The 27,972-nt window shown below is 35.7% G+C and overlaps 1 protein-coding gene across 1 annotated transcript; it reads left to right on the top strand.

Moving 5' to 3' along the window:
- On the top strand, positions 1 to 27,446 carry LOC109051977 (signal transducer and activator of transcription 5B-like). Its single transcript, XM_042713975.1, has 22 exons — positions 1 to 157; positions 6,030 to 6,172; positions 7,798 to 7,942; positions 8,425 to 8,508; positions 8,640 to 8,847; positions 15,262 to 15,353; positions 15,464 to 15,612; positions 17,719 to 17,853; positions 18,008 to 18,172; positions 19,673 to 19,760; positions 19,918 to 20,040; positions 21,136 to 21,228; positions 21,338 to 21,615; positions 21,655 to 21,666; positions 21,899 to 21,916; positions 22,627 to 22,760; positions 23,700 to 23,849; positions 24,008 to 24,068; positions 24,345 to 24,434; positions 24,553 to 24,573; positions 25,499 to 25,570; positions 25,700 to 27,446. The coding sequence occupies exons 2-22, from the start codon at positions 6,042 to 6,044 to the stop codon at positions 25,791 to 25,793; spliced, it is 2,343 nt and encodes a 780-aa protein (XP_042569909.1). The 5' UTR covers positions 1 to 157; positions 6,030 to 6,041; the 3' UTR covers positions 25,794 to 27,446.
- The last annotated feature ends 526 nt before the right edge of the window (positions 27,447 to 27,972 follow it).

Here is a 27,972-nt window from a genome sequence, read left to right as displayed (position 1 = left end):
GGTAGAAAGAGTTGCATCAGGATGACCAATAGGCTGCAGCTTCAGTGTCAGTGTAAAGTGAAAGTAGGTGGATAGAAAGAAAAAAAACAACAAACGCACACGGAAGGCGCAAGACTGTATCTCTTAACTTGTGTTAAAGAGCTGGCGTCGAAATCAGGTAAGTTATTTTCTAACAGCATTGTATTTTTGCTATATAATCTACGGACGGTGAGTTTATCGCGACCTGAATTTGTTTATCGCTTAATGTTGCTGTAAGGAGGAAACATGAGTTTTGTAATAGCCCACTTTCCTCTACTGTACACGAAAATTCGCTCTCGAGCCGTAGCGAGCGACCAGAAAAACCATTTAATCTCAGTATGATTGTGCAGTCGGTTTAGCTAGGCTATTATATATGTTAGCTTACTTAAACGACACCAAAATGACATGACCATATTTGTGCCTGGATACTCCATGACAAAATACGCGAGGACATTGCCTTAATGAGAATTCACATATTCAACAAGTTTCCTGTATTTGACTCTACTGGAAATAGCAAGGGAGGAAGGTCTACTTGTGTGGCTAGAACGTAGCGGACTTCTATACTATTCTGCTAAATGTCACGTAATATATGTACGTTTTAGTTTGATAGTGGAAAATACTTGTGTTAAGCACAAGCGCCTACACTTGATATTGGAAAATACTTAAGTGTTAAGCACGAGCGCGCATTCGAATTCACGCCCTACTTTCTGTTCCCCATAGGCTGTATGTGGCATTGGTGTGTTAGGCCTTTTTTTGTGCACTAGAGATACGTCTGTTCTTTGTAAACCTTCCTCACTGTTGTTGTAACATCGCTTGTGTCAACTTCATACTTTGGGATGTAACACCCCCATGCTGTTATTTTTCATAAATATTATATGAATTTGCTGTGGCCTTTTAAAATGCACTAAAAAGGCTTAGTGAAGTGTTTATTTCTGTGCAAAGTGTATTAGATTAAATAAATCAATGTTCTGTCTGTCTGTCATTGTTAGAGTTTTTGAGTTTCATGCTATTTGTTGATGGGTAGTTTTTGTCAGGGATGTGGACATGATCAAGAGTGCAATGCAATGATTAATTGCAATGATTCAGTTAATAATAAAGGTTAATTTAAAGTTTAATTAGGAAACGGTGATTGTATGCACACTTCTCTGCCAAACGACAAGTAGTGTTTCCCAATTGTAGCCTGAAGAAATAATGAATACTTTCTCAGTTTTTAAGTTGTTTGCTCATGTCTTTTGTGTTATTAGTCACAGTATTTCAAGTAGTATCAACATTAATTAGATGAGTGAAAAAGGCTATGAGTTTGTTAATTTCTGTTCATTTGTTCATTTCTGCCATACGATATGCCTATTAACAATGCATTCATACATTCAGTCAGTGAAAAGAGATAAAATAAAATGGATGAGTGGTAAAGTGGATGAGAGCTCCAAGTGTCTGGTGACAACTACTGTCTAAGTTTCAGTGTGAGGCTGGCTTGTTGTGAGAATTAATTTGTTTTCTGAGAGAAATGCTGAGAGATTGCTTTGTTGTCCATTAATTATTATAAATGCATCATTCATTCACTCACTAATCAAACTTAAGAGATTTCAATGTGAATGCAAACCCTTCTCATCAGATTTCTCCAAAACCAAATTATCAGAGCTTTCTCTTCCATATTTATTTTAGATGCCTACTGTACAGTTGTCCCTTTTTTCAGTATATTTTAGGACATCTAATACCAGGATGATGCCTTAACAAAACAGGACTATGAAAGAGCAGACTTTGTGGTAATAAAGGCCAATTCACACTGCACCGACAGACACAGACCAATGCAGACCACCACTAAATTACAGTATGTCACACTTTAGACATTCCACAAACTGACAAACACTAATTCAGCATGTTCAATTTGTGTAAACAAGCTCAAACAGGGGTTACACACTGATCAGACAAAACCCAGCAAAGTGTCTCTTGCTGTCTGTCTGTGTTTGTTGTTGCTGTGTGAATTGACCTTTAAACATAAAATGTTTAAAATTAAATTTCTTCTCTGCAAATACATAAAATGGAGATCTATAAAGTCCTCCTGCAGTCACTAATTTTATCCCTTAAAACTCATCTTCGATAATCAAAATGACATATTTAAAAGTGTTTCCCATGAAAATAATTTCTTTAAAATGGCTTGAATATATCTTGGCACCCTTACCTCATCGGTAAACCGAAGTAGTAAACATTACACAATGGCAAGTGGCAATATTGGATTAATTCAGCCATATATGTATATGTATGTATATATATATATATATATATATGTATATAGTGTATATGTATATATATATATATATATATATATATAGATATATATATATATATATATATATGTATATATATATATGTATATATATGTATATATATATATATATATATATATATATATATATATATATATATATATATATGTTATATGTGTATGTGTGTGTGTGTGTGTGTGTGTGTGTGTGTGTGTTTGAGCCAAAAGAAGAAGAGGAAGCGTGAATTATGCAGGGTTGCCTAGAAGTTGATGTATCAGAATGATAACACATTTTATGTATTGCTCTCTACAATATTGAACACGCAGCAGTAATTATATCATTAGCCTTTGGCTTAACTATGATATCAAACAGCTAATGCACTGATAATGTTACACAAAACATGTTCCTGTTTTCTGTCTGAGACAGCTAATGATATGAAATGCCCTGCTATCACGTTGACGGGATTGGGTACATGTTTGTGACAATAGAAATTGGGCTGTTTCAAATTGCATTTTTGAGAGTGTAGCGATTTTTGAGACTCTCCGGTTTTAAGGAGAAAATGTTCAGCAGTGGTGTTGGCTGATGACTTTGCACATGATTTGTCTTTAAGCATATTAAAAACACCAGATAGACATTTAAACAACATTAAAACTTTTCAACACGTTCTACTTATTTTAAACTCATTTTCAACACAGGGGGTCTTTACATAAGATTCAGAGAATATGCCTTGCTTTGCACCCCTTATCACATAAAGATCAGCGCAGTGCTGAAAAAGAAAATATAAATATTTTATATAAGTCTTTTAATGTTAGAGAGAGAGAACCATTTAAAGTTATAGGAGATATATACCTCTGACCCTTTGCCTATGACCTGCTAAGTTGCAGCGGTAAAAGCGAACCTATAGGACTTATTTATATTGCTACACAACTATTTAGAACCCATAAAACTTCTATGAATATGCCATTTTATTTCATCTTATAAGACCCTCTTATATTCATTTATTTTAGTTGTTCTACACTGTGGAAAATGGGAACCTGATTTCTACCTGATTTAACCCATAAAAAACTCGTTTTGTTTGTATAAATCAATGCATTTTGGTTGATTTAGTGATGTTAAATAATATTTTACACTTGAATTAAGGCAGTTAATTTAGATGTTACTGTTTTTTTTTCTAACAGTGTGTGTTCTACAGAATTAAGCACTGTTATTTTACCAGACCTGTTTTTCCTGCACATCTTCTGGTGTTCATACAATAGCAATCTAGCACACCTGATCAACACAGTTGTCAAGTTTAATAGGCTGTTGTCATCTGATACAGTCCTGAATGCATACTTTTAAACATTATCTTGAATTTCCATGGTTCATCTGTTTGTCCTGTATAGTATTGTAACGTGACATATTTCCCTTGAATGATTTATCTTCAGATGTTATGCATGCTGCTCTGCACATAGGTGTGGTCTTTTTTCACCTACGCTGCACCAATCCCTTTTTTGAACATTATTATTATTAAATATTATTATTATTTGGAACAGAGGGATTCCCAATTACAGGATGAGTCATGAGCTTTAGTGAATGAAAAATGTGATGCCTTGTGTTACATTTGTGTTCACACTTCTATCTAGTAAAAGAGCTTTATTGGTTGAAACTAGTGAGTAATCTAGGGATTAATATGTTGCAATTTACTACAGAAACACTGCCTACTTATTTCTTGTACAGTGCACTGGCTAAACTAAATATTTTAACCAACCATATGACAGGTCTTAGAGAGTCTGATGAGTGTAGGTGTACTAGAATGACATGGGATTACACTTCAGTTTGCCTGGTTCAATGCAGTTCCTATTGAGAAACATCCTGTTTTACTGCTAAATTGATATTTGATTAGATAAAAAAAAGCTTTAACAAAGTACAAACTATCTATTTAGATACTAATACTACTAATCATATCTACTTAGTTGTATGTGTTTTCCTTATATGTATTTTCCTTATAGTTTAAAGGGAAGATTTACAACAGAAGAAATTTTAAAAATGTGTTTTTGTACATATAATGGGAGTTCAAAGTTGTCTGGACCCCAGTGTTCTTCGAAATATCTATATTTAATTTGAGAATGGTTATTTATGTGTGAATTGTCCCTTTAAGTTTTAAGGGTCTTCAAGTTAAAATATTTCACATTTTTAAATTTCTACTAAGAAAAAAAAAATTGGAGTGAGAAGTGACACAATAGTAGTTATGGAAGACATGATCCAATTCAGTTTCACTGCTTAAATCTAACACACCATGTGTGCTTGTAGGCAACTAGACCGAACTAGAATATCATCAGTGAATCTTAACAGTGTGATCTCATTTTTGTTGATGGTATTTGTATGTAAAGTGCATTTGATTTTATTATATTAATCATATTGTGTTTTTATTGCATTTATAATACATGAAATTAAATGTTTAACTGCATTACATTTATTTAGCACAGTTAACACATTAACTAACTTTACATTATATCTGGGTTTATGATTCTTAAGTATTTTCCATTCTTAAAATTAACATTTGATTTTTCACTGTATATCCAAACATACAGAAATAAATGTGTACAGCTTATGTACAAATAAAAATAATTAAGTTCCATTACGAACCTTTAAAAAAAAATTTAATAAATGGTCAGCAGCATTATCCTATTAAATATGTTCTTACTTTCTCACAATGCAGCATAATGATAAATTAAGTGTTAAAATGACAATCTATGTAAGTAAACTTTTTATATTAGTGATGGTTGGGTTGTCGGGCTGTTGTTTTGTCAAGCGTGTTGTGGTATACAGTGTCTTCTGTCCCCTTATGTTGGTGAGAGATAAGGCAGGCATACTGTCTTTTCTCCCTTGTCCAAACAAAAGTCACACAGAGCATTAGTAACAAACCCTGCTCTGTTAGCCTGAAACACAGCATGATATAAAAGGTTGGACTTTTCTTCATTTATTTTATCCAGCCATCAAATTCTATTTATGAAAGAGCTTTTTCAAAATGACATTCATTTTGCATAGAAGAATTCAGAGTATCAGTTGAATTTGTTCAGAATAGGGAATTTGTTAGTTGTTTTTTTTTTTTTTTTTTTTTTTTTTTTTTTTTTTTAATAAATAGATTGTATTGTGTTTTTTCCTAAATACATGCATGGATCATTTTCTAGCTTGTATGATAGGTAAACCTAGAAAACAGCAATAGTCAATGTCCTTCTTTTAAGGCGTTGAACCATGAGTAAAGGATTAGTGTGATTTTTTTTATGTATAAAGTGTCATATCTGTGTGTGTCATAACATTTCACCCTCACGAGTGATGAAACATGAAACATGTTTTTTGAAAAACCTTAATTTAATTATTTCCATGTAGTGAGAGTTTATAGAGACTACGTCTGTCAAGCGCCAGAAAGAACCACCATCAAAGTTGTTTAAATGACTTATTTTATTCCAAGCCTTCTGCAGCCAGAGACAAGTGAAATTATTTGTTTACAAAGTAAGCTAAACTGATTGATTGTGCACACGACAGGGAAAAGAAAGGAGCTTTTGTATGTCTTTGTTGTTTTTTTTTTGTTTTTTTGATGGTTGACTGATATGTTCACTATTCACTATGGACAACAGCTGTTGTTGAGTAATCTTTTTCATTGTACAATCCCTGAAAAATTCCAATTCCAAAGAACTGAAAATGCGGTTTTTCCAGTAATGTTGTGAAAAATTTTTTTTTTAATTTTTTATTTTTTTATTGTTGTAGTGCCTGCACACTATGGCGCTGTGGGCGCAAATGACCCCGCAGTTACAGTTCCTGCCAACTCAGATACTGAATGAACTCTACCCAGACACATTCCCTCTGGACGTCAGGCACTATCTGGCCAGCTGGATAGAGGAACAGAGATGGTATGACATCACTGTCACAAATTAAATGCATGCTTTTTATTTTTACGTGAATACAACATCCCAGATAGCAGTGTAGAAAAGCTTTATTTCACAGCTAGCCATGATTACTTTATTCCATAATGAAAGTGACTGAAAATTAGAGAAGTGAGTAGTATTAGGCATATTCATAAATATTTTCATACTTGCTGAAGGTAATAACTGAAAAGCAGTTTGCCCAGTAGTATGCAGGCATTGTACATAATCAAACAATCATGGCATTTGAGAAAGTGGGATCTACAGAGAACGGTCAATGATAATACAGGTTAATACATATAATGTATGAGCACTGTAGAGAGCACAGCAATAGAGGGAAAAAAGCCAAAATCAGGACATTTTAGGCACTTTATAATTCCTATCCAGGAATTGTCATGGTAAAAGAGGACATAGTAATCCCAATATGGCGCCCTCCATGAGGTGACCCCCTCTTTGTTACATAAAGATCTTTATTTACACTACTGATATGACTGGAGTCTTCATCTCATATGAGAGTACATGATTTTAAACATGTCAAAACTTAATTTCTTTAGGCATAAAGGTTTTTCTTTAAGCTCAAATGACTGAGTGTACCTTTAAAGGGGTCATATGATGCTTTTTTAAAGATCATTACTTTGTGTATTTGGTGTAACAGAATATGTTGACAAGCTTTAATGTTCAAAAAACACATTATTTTTCAAATACTGTACATTATTGTAGGTCCTCTATGTCCCGCCTCTCTCAAATGTGTCGTTTTCTACAAAGTCCCTCCTTCTGACAAGCGCAGTCTGCTCTGATTGGCCAACCTACCCAGTGCATTGTGATTGGCCGAACACCACAAGCACTCGTCAGAAATGTAACACCCCTTTCCATAATAGTGAGCTTAAACTTTCAAAATAAATGTAAAGACAGTTAATGTCCTTAGTTTTACCATCTGTTCAAGCCCGAAAGGGAAATGGAGTCGCATGACAGACACAGTGATGATGCTCGTATGTGTTTGTGGTACACAAGCCACGGACGGTTAAGACAGCTGACTTCACTGTGTGACTGTGCGCACACACACACACACACGAGCAAAACTCTACATTTGAACAGTCAATAGCAAATACTTTAATAACAAAACATACTTACAGTAGTTGATTCAGAAGCACTAGATTGTCGTAGCAAGTCTGAATTACTTCCTCTCCTAGGTTCATGAAACATTCGTCCATAAAATCTCTTTGGATTTGAGACTTCAGTCTTTGCAACTTTAAAGATCTTCTTCATGCACTAAGAGCTTGTAACACTCCAAAGAGAAAGGAAAAATTTTAATTGCATCATATGACCCCTTTAATATGTACTGGTGACTAAGTAAAACAAATTGCAGTGAGTGAGTATATACTCTGATGCATACTATTTAGTGTATTTACACTGCTTAGGAATTTCCTTCATGTGACAGGGAGCTGAATCATTTATTCATTTACTATTATTGTCAATTCTCATCATAATGAAGAACAGCGCAGGAAAAGCTAGACTTGAAAGGCATTGTTCCATGTCAGTTTGTGACAGTTGCTAAGGATGACTCTATGCAGCAGTGCTTTAAAAATGTCATGTCTGTGTAATGTTTGATTTAGGGAGAACTTTGATGTAGACAACATGGAGCAGGAGCCTCAGGCCCGAAGGCTGTTGGATCAGATGGTGCGTTTGCTGCAGGAGGTGGCCCAACACAATCCTAACGTGGTGGAGAGGGTCAAACTACAACATATCAGCCGGAACTTGGTGTGCACAACGAATATTCCTAATCCTCATGATTTTTGCTGGTTTAAAGCTACTGTAACATATAAAACCAATTAAAATAAATAATTTTAAAGTGGGGTGCAAGAGGTTTTATGGGGTCCATTATTGTGTAAATTTAAATTGAATTAATAATGTTTATCTTCCAGTTTATGTATCTAACATTTCTAACATTAAAAATGAGTGGGAAAAATATAAACCAGACAAAATTGATATGTTCTATATTTAATCATTTTTTTTTGGGGTTCAATACAGTAACAATATAAAAGATCGCTATTTAATTTACAAGCAACAAGAATTTTACTGTCTGTATGATCTGTGTCTGTATGATGTCTATATGATCTACATGTGGGATGTTACTGTATTTATTACTTGTGGCAGCCTGCCATGTTGACATATGTTGTGACAAAGTACATTGTTTGTATTTCTGACTATTTACTCTGTAACCTCATGTAACTGCTTCTCAGAGTGTGTTCCAGCAACAACCCATGCAACTTGTGAGGACAGTTCGAGATATTCTAAGGAAAGAAAGACATTTATTAACACAGGTGGTAGGCATAAAACCTTTTTTTTCTGCAGTATTTTGAATTTGTTAGGAAAATGCTACAGCAATCTTAACTTTGTAAGTTAATGTAAATTTCCAGTATGTCATTGCATTGGGTGTTTGTGTGCTTGTTTGTAGGGTATGCACTCCAACTTCCCACCCTTCCAGCAAATTCCTCAGGGTCCTCCAGCTACCAATGGCACCCCACAACCTGCAAGGGAGGATGGTAAGACTGATGTGGACAATCTGGTGCTCAAAGTTCTGGAAATTCAAAACTGCCGCCAAACACTTCATCAGCTTCAAGAGGACTTGAACTGGGAAAAACAGGAAATGGAGTCGATTCAAGGTAAGAGATCTAATTTATTTTTAATATCAGTAAGATTAGAGTTTCACATTGGACTGAATTAACTGGTGTTCATTATGAAGATGAAAATAGTCTGTATCACTGGGAAATAATCAGTCCATCTGGAGTTTCACAGGGCCAAGTTTGCCTTGCTGAAAGCACTTGGTGTGAAAGACATTTTCAAACCCACACTGTTGAAAGGGTGTTTGTTTAACTGAAAACAAAGGAGGAAGTGCTGCTTGGTGGTTATTAATTCCATATGTATAAAACACTTTTCAGTTTATAACATATTGATGAATGTTTTCCTGTTTCATTGGTTCCTTCTAATTATTAAGTTCAAGGTATCTGTGAACTGCTTATCATCATATAATACTTTTACAGTACTCATTGTTTTGTATTGCGCTTTTGACAATACATGTTATTCCAAAGCACCTTTAAAAAGAAAAGTGTCTTAATGCTTTCACTCAGCAAGTTTCTTATAGATGACACTAGGGCTGGGCAATATGGGCAAAAATTCATATTGCTGTATTCTTTGGCCGATTTGCGATATACGGTATATACAGTATCTCTGTATTTTCGTTTTTGTATTTGTATATATATTAAATATGAAGTCTATGAAGTTTAGCGGAGAATCCCAAAGCAGAAGGCTCATGCACTTCTGACAGAAAAATGGAAATATTTCAATATTTCAAATATAAATACAGTATGTCTCTGTCAGCAGCACATACAGCCTTTCTATTGGAGCATGTAAGCTAATATGCGAAACGATAAACTATGTCTTACCAGTATTTAAAGGCCTTAATTTGAAGATTATAGCATGTTTAGAACAAATTGGATGTCTCTGCAGCAGCTCAGTCTGTGTTCTCTGAATATCCGCTATATTTTCAGATGTACTCGTTTCAAACTACTGTATATCGATATAAACAGTATTGCCTCATATCTAATTGCTTATAAAAAATTATCGATATATCGCACAAACTCGATATACCTCCCAGCCCTAGATGACACTAGAAAAAGACTTTGGGGGAGAATGTAAACTATCTATGTGCAAAGTTTCCAACCAAAGGTCAGTTTATTCTGAATCTTGTGGAGCGTGTTTTCTCTGACAGTCTTAAGGAAGCCGCAACTATACAGTTCTAAACACCCCTACAACATGCACGTGAACATCTACATACAGGCCAGTCATGGGGAATGCTGTACTCGTCAAGTTTACATGAATGTCATACGAACATAGCTATTGCTCAGCCACAACATCTCCGAAAGTTTTTACAAATTTATCCACCGATCCTCAGTGACTTTTAGAATTCTTCCTTCTTTTTAATTTGTTTCTTTTTCATTTTTTTGATGACTTATGTCAATAAAACTGATTATGCTCTTGTGTAGCCATAGGAATGATATATAAAACTACTGCAGTATTGCAGACTAGTCACAAGGCCCTGTGTGGTTTCACACTTGGCACAGTCCATGCAACGGTTCTGTTTACATAGCTGCTTTGACACCGTTAACATAAAGCTATGCAACAATGGCAGAGGGAGAAATGCAATAAGACAAGCCCTAGAGCAGCAGATGTGTAAATAGTTGTTTCCGCCATGAGGGCTCCAACAAGTCTAGCCTTGATTTGAAGTTTGGACAAGTATTTAATGTCACAGTACATCAATGCAAAATATATTAAAAAGCATAGGCTCAAAAGTTAATTTATATGAATGATCAGTTTAACTGTTCTGTATTTGTGTGAAATGAATTGAAGACAGATTAAATGTGCATATATGTGAAAGTCTTTGCACCGGAAAAACTGCAGTTCTTTGGAATTGGAAGTGTGCGATAGTGTCACATAGGGATGTAACGATTCACTCAACTCACGATTCGATTCAAGATTAAAAATTTTTTTTAAACAAAATGATATTTAAGACAAATTATGAATTAAATGTGTCCTTTTATTATTGCTTAAAAAACTAAATTGAAATTTTAAAACAAGCCACAAATCAAATAAATAACACAAATCAAATAAATCTCTTCATATAAACAAAATAAGGCTTTGTCTGTGCTCTTTCCATTTAAAATTAGAGGCAACCACTGCATTTTAATCATGATCCAAACAAAGATGCTGCATGCATGCAACATGAGCAGTTTTTAATTTAATCTAGATTGTTTAATTTAGAAATTTTGAAGCAAAAACAGAATGGTTTGACTTTAGTTTTGTGAAACTGTACATAAAAATATCTGCATGAAACAGCATGAATGAGACACAGATTCACTCTCTGCCAGCAGGTGGTGCTTAAAGCATTTTCTTGGTTTCTTCTGTAAACAAACCAGCGCTGCACTTATGAACTTTAGTATGCATTATACAGAGGCAAGAAATCGGATGTGTATCATTATACTGGATCCGTGCAGTCAGATTTAAAGGGACAGCAAACTATAAATATGTGCTACTGAATATGTCACTTATGTTAATCAAACAATAAAACAGCTATAACAAAGATTAATCTAAATTTAATTCATACAGTGGACACTGTGCAGTGTTATTTTAAACTTAATTATTACATTTCTGTACCTGAATACTACTGGTTATTTTATCTATGCTTGTAAATTGTGTATTTCTTTTTTTTTTTTACTGACTGTTCACTTGCCTTTAATCATGTTTGAACTTTCTCAGACTATAGTTTTTGCTGTGGTATATGAAGTACTTAAAAGTGTATGGAAAGCAAAGTTACAATGATATAAAATTAGTGTCTTTATTTATTTTTTTATTTTTTTGTATGTTCACGCTGATGTTAAAGTGATTTTTTCTGATTTGTGACATTACTTTTTATGTAATGACAAGGTATCGCATATCGCATTTTTCTTCAATATCGCATAGCCCTAGTTTGGATTAATCTTCATCTTCTTGGATTATGATTAAACATTATATTGAACTATCGTCATCTTCATGAGTATCTCATCCACAAGTGTGTGAAAGAATAGCAAACCACAAGAAAATAAGTAAGCGACGTCTTCCCCTCGTGTTTTATTTTCTGTTCTGAAAGTTTTTCTTTTTTTTATGAACGATCCTGCTGTCCTCATCTTCCTGCTGGAGCAGGGGGATCGCTCTCTCGAGGACCACACCAAGGACTTTGTGTTTCTATCCAACTACATGCACTACCCGGACAACTGTCTCTGCTCATTCTATTATGCTGGACTGAATACCACCACACGAGAGCAGTTGTCCGGGGATGGTTCTTGGGAGAGCTTTGTCACCTTTGTGGATTGGGTGCTGGTGTCCTGTAAATCGCCGCTCACCATGGATATCATGGATGACGACACCAGCCCCACTCCTGACCCAGAGCCCAGCCCACCATCATCCCGCTGTGCGGAGCTAAAGCCTAAGCCCACCGCTGAAGGAGAGCCAGAGACCGCCGCGACCGATGAGCCATTGCCAGGGAGAGTGACAGTGCTGAGGATCGCCCTGGAGACAGAGCCGTTGACGATAGACCAGGTGCTACAGAGCTTGCCATGGGGGAGAGCCTCAAGGACAGCAAGAGTGCGGAGGGAAGCACCGCCCACTGCACCATGGCTGAGGGTGAGCTGAGCTCAATGGACTGTTATTGGGATATATATGCAGACATGCCCCCTCTTCTCCCACCTTCTTCTAAATGCTGTCCCTACCCTGAAACATCAGTCTGCCCTGAACCCTCTGTCGGTCCTGTTTCGGCTATTGAGCTACTGCCTGGCCTGAACTGTCTGCCAATGGGACAGTGACCACGGAGGTCATTCCACTGTCCACTCCCGGTGTTGGGAGTCGCTATCTGGTGTGTGTGTGTGTGTGGGAAGCACACTGCATAAATGTGGGGATTGGGAATTCCCGCCCTCCCTTTCCTGCCTCTTCCTGTTTCTTCCTGTCAGCCCAGCTGCTTCAGCTCCACCACCGCTGGTCCCTGTCAGCCCCTTTGCTCACCCTCAGGCCACCATGTGTGCTCTGGATTTGCTGCGGTTCTGTCAGTCTCCATCAGCGTCGGGGATGGAGGATTCCTTGTCTCCACCTCCAGCCTCTGAGTCCCGGACTCCACCATGGCCCTGGGACCCAGCGGCTCCACCATGGATCCTAGCTCACAACTCTCCACTGTGGCCGGCAGTCCACCAGCTCCGCCGGGCTACCTCATCCCTCTGGCTCCGTCTTGGTCTGTCGTTGACCATCCACCGCCTCAAGACTCCACTCCTACGGCTGCGCCTCATTCCTCCGTCCCTCCGACTCTGGCAGGCTACTCCTGCTCCACCTTGGTCTTTAGTCGCTATGGCTCCACCGTGGCCTTCCAGATCCCCACCTCTGCCTCTATCACCGGAGCCATCTGCTCCACCTTGGCCCTTTGGATCCTCTGTGTTGCCCTGGCTCATTGGCTCTCCGTCCCGCCTCAGGCTCCACCACCACCTGCTCTGTTGCCATCGGTCTGCCCCCTGGACTCGTCAGCCCTTCCTCAACCATTGGTCTTCCCTACGATGACTCCACCGTGGGCTGCTGTCATTGCTGTGTCCTGGGTCCCACCTGGCTCCTCCTCCTGCTCCAATTCCCTGTCGTCTCCCTGGCTCCTACCTCCATCTGGTCCACCCTTGCTCCTCCTGTCTTCTCCCTGCCTCCTCCCTCCGTCAGATCTGCCCTGGCTCCTCCTGTTTCCTCCATGGCTCCTCCCTCCATCATCTCCACCCTGGACTCTGTTCACCACCCTCCTCCCGGGAGTCCGTCCTCCACCCAAACCACCACCTGCGTGGTCAGCGTGCCTTCCTGCCCATCACCGCCCCCTGTCACCATCCCACTTCCACTCCTTTGTCCTCCTCCTAAGTCCTCCTCCGTCCCTCCCTTTGTTATCCCTGCAGTGGGAGGTAGTGCCTTCCTGGAAGGGGCGAACTGTCACACCCCTTTGGATGTTTTGTTGTGTTTTTCATCCCTCATGTGTTCATTGACACTGCTTCTATCTCTCATTCATTAGTTAGTTCTTTGTGCCCATATTTGGTTATGTTCCTGTTCCTGTTCTTGTTATGTCATTATTAGTTCATCCTCCTTACCTGTTTGTCCCTTGTTAGTCACCCTACTTAAGTTTCCCTCTCTGTACCAGTCCTTGTCGGCTATTCAATTGTTTCATGCAGCTTGTGTTTCTCTGTGTTTGGATTAATCTTCATCTTCTTTGATTGTGATTAAACGTTATATTGAACTATCGTCGTCTTCATGAGTGTCTCATCTACAAATGCATGACAAATAGCCTTTCAGTATTTGCAAATATTTACAATCCATTATATAGCTCTTGTTACTCTCAAAAATTTAATAATTTGCTCCTCTAGAATAATTTTTAGATTAACCTGAATCATTGCTTTATCATCTTAAATTTATTTAATAATTAATTAATTAATTAATTATTAATAATAATTCATAATTAGCCTGTTTGTATGTGCTTATTAAATTATCAAGATTGTGACATGCCAAAACTGAAAGTCTGCAATATACAAATACTATTATATATAATATTTAATAAATTGTTAAATGTATTGAATATAAATTGTTAATTTTGTGTGTGTGTTTTTTCTCATAATGAGCCTATAGATAATAAAAACATAACATTCATCACAGGAGTAACACTGTGCTTATTATGACATTTACAATGGAGATATTTGAGATATCACTGAAAAATCTGTACTGAGATATCACAACCCTAGTTCCTGCGAACAGCAAAATAAGTTACTTTTTGATTGGGCAGTCAGAAGGCTTTTTATATGCTTTCTGCCCGTCAGTAATTCTAAAAGGAAAAGGAAGTGAAAGGAAAGCTAAAAGCAAATCTGACCAAAAATGACGTGAGCATCTGTAAAGGATTCATCACTGGAGTGGCTCTTGCTAACATCACTTACAGATGTTCAGAATCACACTTAGAGTTAACCTAGTAGTGAATAATACTTCACTGAGAGATTCTTTTCGACATAATAAGGGGATAATTCACTCTCTTTCGAACACTGTAAATCTGTATCTATTCAGATGTGTTTACAATTAGATTATGACAGATTTATGAACATTATGAGTCAAACCTCATCCTGGTGACCTATACTGACAGACCCAAATGCAATCTGCTGACTCCTTTTCATATACCTTGTGAAAAAGACACTTGGAACAATTTTACAATATAGTAAGCAAACACCACTTGTTTTAAACTGTACTCTGTAGTAGTTGATACCCAGAGATTATTCATTTACATAAATTTGTGAACATAAAATGAACATCATGAAGAACCACAAAAGTGAACTGTTCTTAACCACTGGACTGAGTTATCATAATCAGGGCGTTATGTAAAGGACTCTAACTTTATGAAGGATACAGTTTCACATAATGATTTAATAGACATGCACACAGGCAAACATGCATATCAGTATATCTAATTAATTTTTTTTCTTGTCTCCCTACAGGTCAAAATGAGTTGGATCCACAGAATTCAGATCAAGTGACTAGGCAGAATCGCATACAGCAGCTTGAGTACAACTATTCAGTCTGTGCAAAGGTGAATGCTTAAATGCATCATAAAGAGGTGGTCACATGGAAGAGAAGTGAAGAAAACTCAGCTGCAGTGGAGCTGTTTTTCATGGTTTGTTTATGTCTGTGTGTTTATAGAAGCGCATGCAGCTCCTTCAAGAGGCCGTGTGTGCTCTGGAGCTTTGCCAGGCCAGTCTTATTCTCAGAATTAAGTCCTGGAGGTGGGAACAGCACCGAGCAACCATTGGCGTGCAATTTGATGACAACCTTGGCCCACTTCAGACATGGTGACATTTTTGTTTCAGTTATATTACTCCACGAATGTTATCAACTAAATCATTCCCCTTAACTTGATTTCCTTTCAGTTTTTTATTTACTTTTGCCTCTTCTGCCTTTTTGACAGTGGGCTCTGTGCCACACAGTTCCTTCATGGTCACAGTATTTTTATCGCCACTTCTTTCTCTTCTTGAATGTTATCTACCAGTTGAACTGCTTTCCACTTATTTTATTTATTATTAAAAAGTTTTTGAATAATTTAGTCAAGTCTTTTTGAAATGTGTAATATGGAGAGAATTGTATCTAATAGAAAACCTAGAGGTCAGTGTTTCTCAACTACTTTTGCTTAAGGATTCAAATTGGATGTCAGGTGGTGAACCAGCACAGTACCAAAACTGTTTATCATACAAAAGTAAACACAGATGTTCTTAAAACAAAATTATTTAATTACATTTCTCAATATCACCATGAGCTGCATAGGCCGAACATTATGCAATAGTTTTAACATTACATAAGCTGATTAGGAAAAATATTATACAGTAAATACATCATTTATGTTTTGTGTTGGGGCCAGTTTGACCCACACTAGATTTTTATATTTATTGTTACTTGTCAAACTCTAAAATGTAGAATACAAGAGACCTTAAATAGGACTTAAAACTTACTTGAAGTTGAGACTTGTTTTCTCAATCACCCAAGGAAAATTCTTCATCTATTTGAGATTAACAGTCCGAAAATCTGTCAAAGGTTGTTTTTGGTTGTGTAGTTTTTTTGGATCTCAATTACTAGACTGTTACAGAACTGAAAAGAAGTATGAGAAACCTCACAAGCATTTGAGAACAAGACAGAGGAAGTACAAATAATGTTAGATAACATTTATACTTACATGTACTTATTTGCACATCAGTGAGCAAATAGTCACTGCATGTAGTCATGACATGGCATATATATAATTTATGTCATGACTACTTGTGTGTGTGTGTGTGTGTGTGTGTGTGTGTGTGTGTGGTGTATGTGTGTGTGTGTTGTGTGTGTGTGTGTGTGTGTATGTGTGTGTGTGTGTTTATATATATATATATATATATATATATATATAATTTATTTTATTTTTTTCTATTTTGTGTCTGTACAATTTTTACCAAAAATATGTGGGTCAAATTCACCTCAATAGAAATAATACAATAAAATTATATAGGAATTATTACATTTTAATATTTCTAAGCCCCTGACAAGCTACAATAGAGGTTTCTACTAAAGATTGAGTTTTCACGTAAATCTGTAGTGTTTTTCATTTTTGACAAATTGCATGGAAACCAATATGAGCAATTGGACCCCTAGCACAAAAGTTGTTTTTGAACACAAGAGGAGTGTTAAAATATGTTGTTATCAGATCCTGTTGCTTTCTTTAAAAAAACTCAACAGGCTTGTCTTCATGGTTTGAGTGTTTGGTTTGTGCCTCTTGAATTTCAGCAGATTGACAGACAATGATTCACCACACAATACACATTGTGTACACTGCAGCACTAACTTTGTTTATCTTTGCGCTCATACTGTATTTAGTGTACTGTGGATCATATGTGACCCTGGACCACAAAACCAGTCTTATGTCGCTGGGGTATATTTGTACCAATAGCCAAAAATACATTGTATGGGTCAAAATTATTGATTTTTCTTTTAATCATTAGGATATTAAGTAAATATCATGTTCAATGAAGATATTTTGTACATTTCCTACTGTAAATATATCAAAACTTATTTTTTGCTATGGATGCTATGCATTGCTATGAACTTCATTTGGACAACTTTAAGGCGATTTTCTGAATATTTAGATTTTTTTGCACCCTCAAATTCCAGATTTTCAGCCTCAGCCAAATATTGTCCTATCCTAACAAACCATACATCAATGGAAACTTATTTATTCAGCTCAATCTCAGTTTTGAAAAATTGACCCATATGACATTGGTTTTGTGGTCCAGGGTCACATATTTTCTTCTGCTTTGACTGCTTTTATTCAAATTTTTTATGTCACGCATGGAATCTGTGCTATTTGGGCTAAATGTCTTCCATGTTTTCTGTTCTTTTTTTTTTTTTTTTTTTTTTTACTTTTTCTGTGGCAGGTGTGAGCAGTTGCTTGGAGTAAATAGTAACCTGAGGCAGGAGCTCATGTTGGTGAAGAGAGACCACGGAGTGGTTGAGCAGTTTCACACGTTGCAGGAAAGCCTGGCACATGTGCTCCAGACTCTCATAAAGAAGTATGTAGGCCTCTTTCAGATCTGAGAAAGATAAGATTGCAACGTACTTTGTCATCTTGCAATCACAACAGATGATAATGCAATCATGTAAAAAATGTCAGTGCTTTTTCTTCTGGCTTTTGATATTGTAATTTTTTTTGTCTTGACAACTCAGTTCATTGGTAGTAGATAAGCAGCCTCCCCAGGTCATCAAAACCCAATCCAAGTTTTCCACCACTGTACGCTATCTGCTGGGAGAGAAGATGGCCCCTGGGAAACCTGTCCTGTTGAAGGCTCAGATTATTACTGAGGCTCAAGCGAGACAAGGTGTCGTACCCAAGTAAGCATGCTGTCTTTTTTAAACACGCACATCCAAGTGTCTATTAAGGACCATGTTTACAGAAAAAAAATAATTTTATTTATTTATTTTGTTTAAATGTTATTTTTACATGATTTGTTTTATTTAGTTTCAAATAAATACATTGTTTTATTACAGTATTTTTACTGTTAATTTTTTTAATAATTTTGTTTTATAATTATACATTTTATAATTAATTAGAAAATAATTTTTATAATAATTTTTTAATTAAACAACACTTGACAATAAGGATCAAAATGGTGTTTTGCAATATGCATTAGGTATCTTGAATTATTGAGCAGTACTTTTACAGTATTTATTCATTTAAATAAATTATAATACATGTTCAATTTTACATACACTACCACATTCAGCATTCAGAATTAAATTGATCAAAAGTGAAAGTAAAGACATTTATAATGTTACAAAAGATCTAATTCAAATTAATGCTGTTCTTGTGTTCTTTCTATTCATTAAATGTGACCCTGGACCATAAAACCAGTCTTAAGTGTCAATTTTTCAAAATTGAGATTTATACATCATCTGGAAGCTGAATAAATAAGCTTTCCATTGGTTTATGGTTTGTTAGGATAGGGCAGTTTGGCTGAGATACAACTATTTGAATTTTTGGAATCTGAGGGTGCAAAAAATCTAAATATTGAGAAAATCGCCTTTAAAATAAAGTCCAAATAAAGTCCTTAGCAATGCATATTACTATTCAAAACTGAAGTTTTGATATATTTACTGTAGGACATTTACAAAACATAATCATGGAACATGATCTTTATTTAATATCCTAATGATTTTTGGCATAAAGGAAAATTGATAATTTTGACCCATACAATGTATTTTTGGCTTTTGCTACAAATACACCCGTGCAACTAAGGTCACAATAAAAAAAAAAGAGTATGTTAAAATTATAATATTTTACAATATTTCTGTAATTTTAATATATTTTTAAACTATTGAACGCTAGTGTATAATAATAAATTTTTAACATTTCAAGATATGATGCCAAACAACAAGTGTTTTTCACCTAATATGCACTTTCAAAGGTGATGAAAATTTGAAATTATTATCTTGTTGTAACTGATGTCATTTTACAATTACGTGCCAAAGAAACTGAAGGTGAACAGAAAATATGTTGCTGAACCATTTTGCATGTGTGCAATATCATCTTCGATCTACAACTTAAGTGGCATTATGTTGCAATGTCACTTTTGTGCCTTTGCTTTATGTTGAAATCTGCATGTACAAGCTGTTATACATATCATACATTTGACAGCCTTTGTTGCTGTTCTCAGACATAAAGAGGAAGTGGAGGCACAACAAGATAAGCAAACAGAATCAGGGTTTCAGTTGAGCTGTTAACCATATTACATATTACAGTGGCAATGCAATTTTAATTTTCAATTTTAGAGGTGTAATATACACTTATGCAAATGTTTTATAATTGTTCTCTCTCTGTTTTTGTCCACTTAGTGAAAATGTAGGAGAACTTATCAACAGCACGGCCATCTTAGAGCACAACACTGCAAGCAAGAACACATGTGCTACCTTTAGAAACATGGTGGGTCTTGTCACAAACAGTTCTTTGAGAGTGATGGTTTTTGATTCACTGTAATATCTGTTGATTCATTCATCTCACTGTAACATTGATATTGCCATATTAACTTAATGGTTTCAAGAATACTATCACTTTAATAAGATGTTTTCTTCCTCTTCAGTCCATAAGGAAGATCAAACGAGCTGACAGGAAGGGCTCTGAGTCAGTGACGGAGGAAAAGTTCGCTTTGTTGTTTACCACAGAATTAACCATCACTGGCTGTGAGAGCCCTTATAGCATTCAGGTGGTTGCCCATCTCCTTTTACTAATTTATGTTAATGCAATGGATTGTTTCAGTTTATTATTCATCGTCGACATGACACGCACTCTAATCAAATGGATTTATATTGAAAATATTAGTTCTATATATCAGTCCCACTGTGATTTCTTAACGATTTTTGCCATCCAAAGTGACTGAATTTGTTGCTGTCAAAGTTTGTGCCCATATGTACACCATTATTGTTTTGCAGTAAAAACCCACCTATAATCACGATGTACTTATGTATTTAGTAACAGTGAGAGTACAAATACCTGTAAATATTTTAGCAAATTTTGAAATTGTGATCTTGTTCCCCTATGGTGACACCAGCATAGAAATACTTATAATTCTGCTTTACTAAAAAATACAGAATTGTATTAGACACAATAGCTTATGAAATCAAGCATTAAGAGGAATAATATACAGTACATTATATTCATTACTGTAAATACTATTTTAATAGTAGTCCAGCATTAAACCTCTAGAAAGTTTCATTTTGTCCCACACAATTGAAACATTAAAATAAACAAGGAAGTGAACAGGTTGGAAAGACAATGAACAAGTGTAGGCCAGAAATCACTGGAAAATATGTCATATCACCCTCTCCGTGAAGGAATTTTTTTTTCTTTTCAAAAATTTCTATATAAACCTTGTGATGCCATGAATTAATGATTCAAAAAAATCACTTGAAAATATTAAATATTACCATCTCTGTTTCTCATATTGGATCTTTTATTAACACATGTGTATAAACCTGACAATGTTTAAATCCTTTATGGCCAAAATGTTTAAGGCCATTCCATCCCTGCTCACTTAGTACAAGGCAAGGTACAAAGTACAATACAAAGGCATTCACTGCAGTACAGTAACAGGACAGTTGACCATGTATTGATTTATTTGTTTGGGTACTGAATTATGGATTTTAATGAGCTAACTCCCTCTAAGATTTAAATAATGCTATTTGCGCTAAATTCTGCAATTGCAAAATCCTGGAGAGACAGCTGCATAAAAATTTTCTATGTTGGTGTGTATTATTGAGGTAACTAACTAGAGTAACTTACTGCCTTATTCATCTTTCAGGCAATCTCTCTTCCTGTGGTTGTAATTGTACATGGTAGTCAGGAAATCAATGCTATGGCGACCATCATATGGGACTGTGCCTTCTCTGAGCCTGTGGGTAACCTGAAACAACCCCATCAAATTTTTTTTTTCCTCTTGTCGGCCATTTTCAGGGTTTTGTAAACAAATCGACAATGTGTTCTCTGTGCTGTGTTGATTTCAGGACAGGGTTCCATTCATTGTTCCAGAGCGTGTGCCCTGGAAGCAGATGTGTGAAGCTCTTAGCAGTAAGTTCATGTCTGAAGTGCAGACACAGCGGTGCTTGGACAGATACAACTTTCACTTTCTTGCCCAGAAGATCTTCGACCAACCAGACATAACAGAAGATTTCAGTAATATGCCAGTGTCCTGGGCTCAGTTCAACAAGGTGCCACTAACATGCATTTGTTTATGTGCATTATTATACAATATTATGAGCATGTGTTGTCTGACAGATGACTAGTTGATTTGTTTTTTTAATCTTATTTATACTTTTATTAGCATACTGACAATGTTTACATACTGTTGTGTTTTAAAATGCATTGCATTTGTTCCCAATTTATCGAATTTTTCCATGTCTCTAGAGACCCTAGCATAATTTAGGTAACATTCACAGATGTTTTGGGTGGCGAATTGGTGTGAATGATTTTTTTCTTTCTTGGTGTGATGAAGTTTTGTTTTGTGTTTTATTAAAGTTATTTCTGTGTTTTGGAGGTTTGATGTTTTTTAAGTGGTTTTGAGTGAGAGACTACTGGAGTGAAGGGTACAGTTACATTTCCTCAGTTTGTTTTTCACTTTAAAGAGAACTAGATAAGACCAAGTGTGCCACACAAGCACTGAAAAGTGAAGCCAAGACGTTTCCATCACCCCCAGGTGGCTGGACACAGTATAGGTCATAAACCCCGCCCTCTCAATGTCATCTAATGTGACGTGAGACAAACTAAATAATTACACTTCAAATACATTTTTTTTTCCCAAAGATGTATTCCGTCATTTTAGTAGTTCTTAGCATGCTGATGCATGTTCAAGTGTTCATTTTTCTAATAAGTTTGATTTTAGTTACTTATTTGATTCTATAAAAACAGGGTGTGTGATGATTGTGATCTTTTGATTGGGTCTGTGGGAGTTTAGGCAGAACTTTGATACCACGGCTCCAGAGATGGATCCAGATCCAACTCCTCCCACCTTACATATACCTAAACCTCCCCGTCTCCACCCCCTGATCCCTAAACCCACCCATCTCCACCCCTAAACCTACCAACCACGCCCCCTGGATCTTGTGTTCTGCAGTGAGGGGCTTTTTATCCACCTCACGATCACTACTGCTCAGACCCGGGCTACAAATGATGTCATTTTTGCAAGATGTTATGGGTTCACTTTTCTAAATTGAAAGGAAGTGGAGACGTGTCGTCCATCTTTTTTACAGTCTATGGATAAGACTAACTAGATGTCTGCCCCTCATTGCCCCTGCAGATTGATCTTTGGGTTCATTGGAAAACAGCATCTCCATGTCATCCTGCAAAACAAACCCAACGGCACCTTTCTTTTGCGCTTTAGTGATTCAGAGATTGGTGGCATCACCATCGCCTATGTGGGTCCCAGTGATAGTAAGTCTCAAATATTCATACTTTATGACGCACTACGGTTTTAAAGTTTGCGATTGGTAAGTTTTATGTTTTTGCATAAAGCCTGTTATGCTCACCTAGGCTACATTTATTTGATTAAAAATAGAGTGGAATAGCAATAGTGTGAAATATTATTACAATTTACTATTGGCATTAAATGGTGATTCATCTATTTTCTCCAATTGTTTAGTCTGTTCAAATCCTGCCCCTGGAAGCAGGATTTGAACAGACTAAATTTTTTGAGTGCAACACCCACATCTCAAATTCCAATCAAAAACCAATGCATAGAACAAAGTTCCCACCCTACCTTTATTCTTTTTCAATAAGCTTTGAAGAAGAAAAAAAACGGTCAATATTTCAATTTCATTGCATCTTTAAAATATCTGTTTTCTTTTTTAATATATTTAAAAAATTCATTTATTCCTATTACAGCAAAGCTGATTTTTCAGCAGCCATTACTCTAGTCTTCAGTGTCACAAAATCCTTCAGAAATCATTGTAATATGCTGATTTGGTGCTCAAGGAACATTTCAGATTATTATCAATATTGAAAACAGTTGTGCTGCTTCATATTTTTGTGGAAACCATGACATTTTTTCAGGATTCTTTGATGAATAGAAAGCTCAAACGAACATTTATTTGACATGTAAAAACAATGTCAATACTGTCACTTTTGAATGGTTTATACAAATTTGTTTTTGTGTAACTTAAGCATTGAGGAACAAACAAAGTTCATTTGAAAGAATCTTTGGTGTAAAGAAAGGATCTATTTTACCTTAAGTTACAGATGAAAGTGTATTTTACCTGACAGATGCATATGTCCATGTAATATAGATCAGCAAGACTAATTCAAAAGTATTGATCTATCGAGGATTTGCAGTTAAATGTTTGCTCTGTGTCACTGTTTTGTTTTTCTGCTCAGACGGAGGCAGGAAAATCCAGAATATCCAACCCTTCACTAAGAAGGATCTGGATTCAGCTGGCCTTGGCGACCGCATACGGGACATTAACTGCATCACTCATGTGTATCCAGACTTACCAAAGAACGAAGTATTTAAGAAATTCTTTACAGGTGTGTAACCAGATCTTTAAAAAAACAATGTCTGTATACTGAGGTTTCACTAAGGGATTTAAAAAATCTGTATATTTTAATATTTATAAAACTATATATATTTTGTGCTAAATATAAGAGAAACATTTAAAAAATGATGTGTCTATGTCCTGAAACAGTGCCTTCTCCCCCTAATCCTGATGGTTACCTACCATTCAAACTAACAACAGTAGTCAACCCGTAAGTACAGTTATTTTGCTGTAAATTTATATCACTTTTCAAGACGTCAAAAATTTACCTCCAGGTATTAATAAAGAAACCTTGAATATAATATAAACTGAAGTATAATTTTATGAACACAGAGCCGTTTTCATATGTTAAACCAACTCTGGGTATATAAAAAGAACTGTTTCTACATATAGTATGACAGGGAAATTAATTCAAGTCGTTTAATTGGTACTGTAATAGGCATTGACAATGTCTGTCACATAATTGTATTTTTTCTTTCATGTTCAGAGGAGACCAACGTTCCACCGCCAGCATACCACCTGACACCCCTATGGACATATTCGGGCAACCTATGAGCAATGTCTATGGGCAGAACATGTGCGTATTGGATTAATCAAATCATTGTTAAAGCCACAGATATACACACTTGCCGTTTTTTGTTTTTTTTACAAGTCTTTATTGGGTGGTGTATAAAATACCTCTTTTCCCCCCACAGGAATCAGGGCATATTCTCCCCGTAAGTATAATTATACTTTCGCTTTAATAAAGTTCACTCACATTCACATCTGTCTACTCGAATGGAACAAGTAGGACAAGACACTATGCTGATTATATTTCTTGATCAGAAGGCTTTATTGTAAAACAAGCCATCGATGGCTTTGGCGACAGCATCCTAACCAAAATAGAGTCTCTTGAAACACGGTTAATTGTCACATCAAGTGTACAAGACAATCTTCTACAATCAACACCCATGGTTGATTCCAGCGGACATTAGAGTCGGACATTAGCACATGTTGCTAAGCTAACATTGCAATATTCTAAGCCCCAAAATGAATAGCAAAATGTGGATTTTTTTTTATGCTTTTGAAATAAAAAGTATCTTATGTTCACTAAGACTACATTTATTTGATAAAAAATTAATAAATACAGTTAAATCAGTAATATTGTGAAATGGTATAACAATTTAAAATACCTGTTTAATTGCAATGTTAAAAATGTGTTAAAATGTAATTTATTCCTGTGTTGGCTGAATTTTCAGCATCATTGCTCCAGTCTTCAATGTCAATATTATTGTAAAATTATCAATGTCTTTACTGTCACTTTTGGTCAATTTAATGCACGCTTGCTGAATAAAAGTATTAATTTCTTATTTAATGTATATTTTGGTAAATATTATTGACCTAAAAAATTTTAATGTCTTTTTATAATTAACAGTTTTCTTGGCTCTGTCTGCCATCTTGAATGCTAATTTTCACTGAGCTTGTGGAGAGCATCCTGGAAGTGGCTTTACCACTGAGTGCATATGTGATAACATAGTTTGAGTTAGCTATCTTGGTAGGCAGCTCACTAGAATTTAGTATAGAGCAATAGCATCCAAGTAAATGTTTGGCTGCAATGACTGTTTAATCACTGACTATTGTGATTCTGTTGCCCTATCCCAGACTTCCTCAGTCTACACCTCCATATATGCCAGAGCAAATACCAGGTCAAGGACCACTCTACCAATCACCCATGTGAGTCACGGCCACAGTAAGGTTTACTGAAAATCCCTAGTATATTTCATGTATCAGCATCACTTTCCGTTAACACATTCGCACATCTGTTCTTTATTAACATTCTCAACTTTGTTCATTCTATAACAGGCCACAAGCTTCCTCAAGTGAAGAAATAGACATGGAAGCACTGGAGGGAATTTTGTCATCAATTTGTCAAAATACTAACAAAGATCTTAATTAGAGGTACAGCCTCTGTTCTTGGTGGACAAAGGCTATCAGATGGCTTCGTGCTTTAAGGACATCCAGCACAACTCCCAAAAGGATACATTACCCATTTGTTCCCAAAACATGTGTATCAGTAGAAATGCACTTTTCTTACATTCATATGCATGAATCATTGGGCGGTTGGTGTCTATATCACATGGATCATATACAACTCAATATCGCACTCGCTTTCTCCTGCATAAACACACTAATCGTGCAATTTAAAGGAACAGTGTGTTCAACTCAGTAATTATAGTGAATGATTGCTAGCAACTTTTTAATGAAATTTTATGAAATTTCTATGAGAAGCAGGTGAACCTTTGGTGTCATTAGTCTTATTAGCGTGTAGTACCTAAACTCGCAAGTCATTCTCTGTTTCGGTCTTATGACTACTCTTGAAAGTATCATTATAACTGACAAGTGAAACAGGAATTTATTTGCTATCAGGTGGTTTTATGAAGAGAGACCAAATAGATTTAACATGTTACACATTTTTGTCTGCCAGAAGATTTTTATCCTTTAAATTTGATGCAGAAAAACATATTCCAGCGTGGATATTTGACCAGAGTAGATTAGCGATATTTTACTCTTAATGTCCTGAATGAAATGGATTGTCTGCAAGTGCAGACACAGATGTGAGCTGAAATGTATAGCAATGTAAAAGAACATAATTTTTTTTTAGACCTTTTTAGAAATTATAGGTTTTATTAAACTCTATGCAAATATTAGTTTTGTGCCATATTCCATATAGACAGTCCTTTTGGTCCTTTTCATTTGCATGACTTGTGTGTGATCGCATATTCAACATTCAGTATTCGTATGAGTCTACAGTCAGGTTTGGCCAGTAAACCTAAATTTGTTTTTAAAATGTTTAAAAGTTTTTAAAAAAGTTTTTTAAATTACATATCACTAGCGAGTTTTGCTTTACTCATTTGTTCCTCCAGTTGCACAATATGATCTATAGCTCAACCTCTCTTTACATAATCAATGGGTAAAAGTCATGTACAATACATATCATGTGCACAAAATAACAGTAAGGTTTTGTGTCAGATGTAGACATAATACTGTGTCCACGTACTCTACAGTGTTCTGTGTCACCTTTTCTGTATTTAGTCTTTAGTGCTACAAGTCATCAATGTTCTTAAAATTGAAATGTAATATACATAGTTTCTCAACCTTAAACTGTGATTTTTGCCATCCAACAATACTGCTCTTTATCTTGTAAAATATAAAGCTTTCATCTTAGTGCTTTGAATATGAAAATATATCAAATGGAATGTTTTTCAAAGGTGTCATCAGTAACTGTCTGTATGTATTTAGTCCAGTAGGGGAGTACCACACATTCTTCTGTCTGTTGTCTATTCAGATGTTGTTTCTGTAGCACTAATTGATAGATGTGCTAGATATGCACCTGCCTGATCGATACCCGAAAATCTCACCATATTCCTGTTACTGGCCACAGAGCAGTATAAAGCACTTACACATTTAGCTATGAAAAATGTTAAAGTTGCCATTTTTCTTTTTTAATACATGTGACCAAATCTGTAAAGCAGGTATATAAGCATTTTTTTAAAGAAATGTTCATATTCCCATGTTTTAAATCTGATAAATAAAGTCAAAATCCATTCAAGACAGAGTCTCTTGCCTGAGTATTAAATAGTTAAAGATTTGTTCAGAATAAATGATTCTGTAATATTTCATAAGATAAAAAAAGAAAAAGTAATTTGACTTAATGCATGTTAGTGTTAATTTAGAGATGATAAAAATTGACAATTGTTAATGAAATTTAAGCATACTCATCAAACTTCCAAAGAAGAGACGTTCACTAACTTTATCTTAGCTAGCTTTAAAATAAAAAAAAGCAAGTCTTTACAATTTACACAAGAATTTGAGCACAAAATGTCTAAATTTCATGTAAACATTGACCTTTATATGTAGAAAGTCCATTTAATTAAATGTCTTCCAAAAGAGTGTGCTTACAGAGGCCAATGGTGAGGTTTGAAGATCTTTCAGGCGACTCTGGTTTCCCTTCAGTCAGATCTTGGATAAGAAGACACTATTAGAAAGAGTGCAGAAAGGCAAAGGGTGGGTGTAGCGATTGCCTTTTCATTCCATAAGATCCAAATGCTACAAGAACATAAATGTGCATTTAAATC

Source organism: Cyprinus carpio, chromosome A23 (assembly GCF_018340385.1).
Source record: "Cyprinus carpio isolate SPL01 chromosome A23, ASM1834038v1, whole genome shotgun sequence".
Taxonomy (NCBI): domain Eukaryota; kingdom Metazoa; phylum Chordata; class Actinopteri; order Cypriniformes; family Cyprinidae; genus Cyprinus; species Cyprinus carpio.
The sequence above is the reverse complement of the archived record's forward strand: the minus strand, read 5'-3'. Positions and strand labels throughout refer to the sequence as shown.

Coding starts and splice junctions, on each gene's coding strand:
- LOC109051977 (XM_042713975.1), top strand. CDS start 6,042: ATGGCGCTGTGGGCGCAAATGACCCCGCAGTTACAGTTCCTGCCAACT. Junction 6,173..7,797: donor TGGATAGAGGAACAGAGATG/GTATGACATCAC, acceptor TGTTTGATTTAG/GGAGAACTTTGATGTAGACA. Junction 24,435..24,552: donor AATGTCTATGGGCAGAACAT/GTGCGTATTGGA, acceptor TTCCCCCCACAG/GAATCAGGGCATATTCTCCC.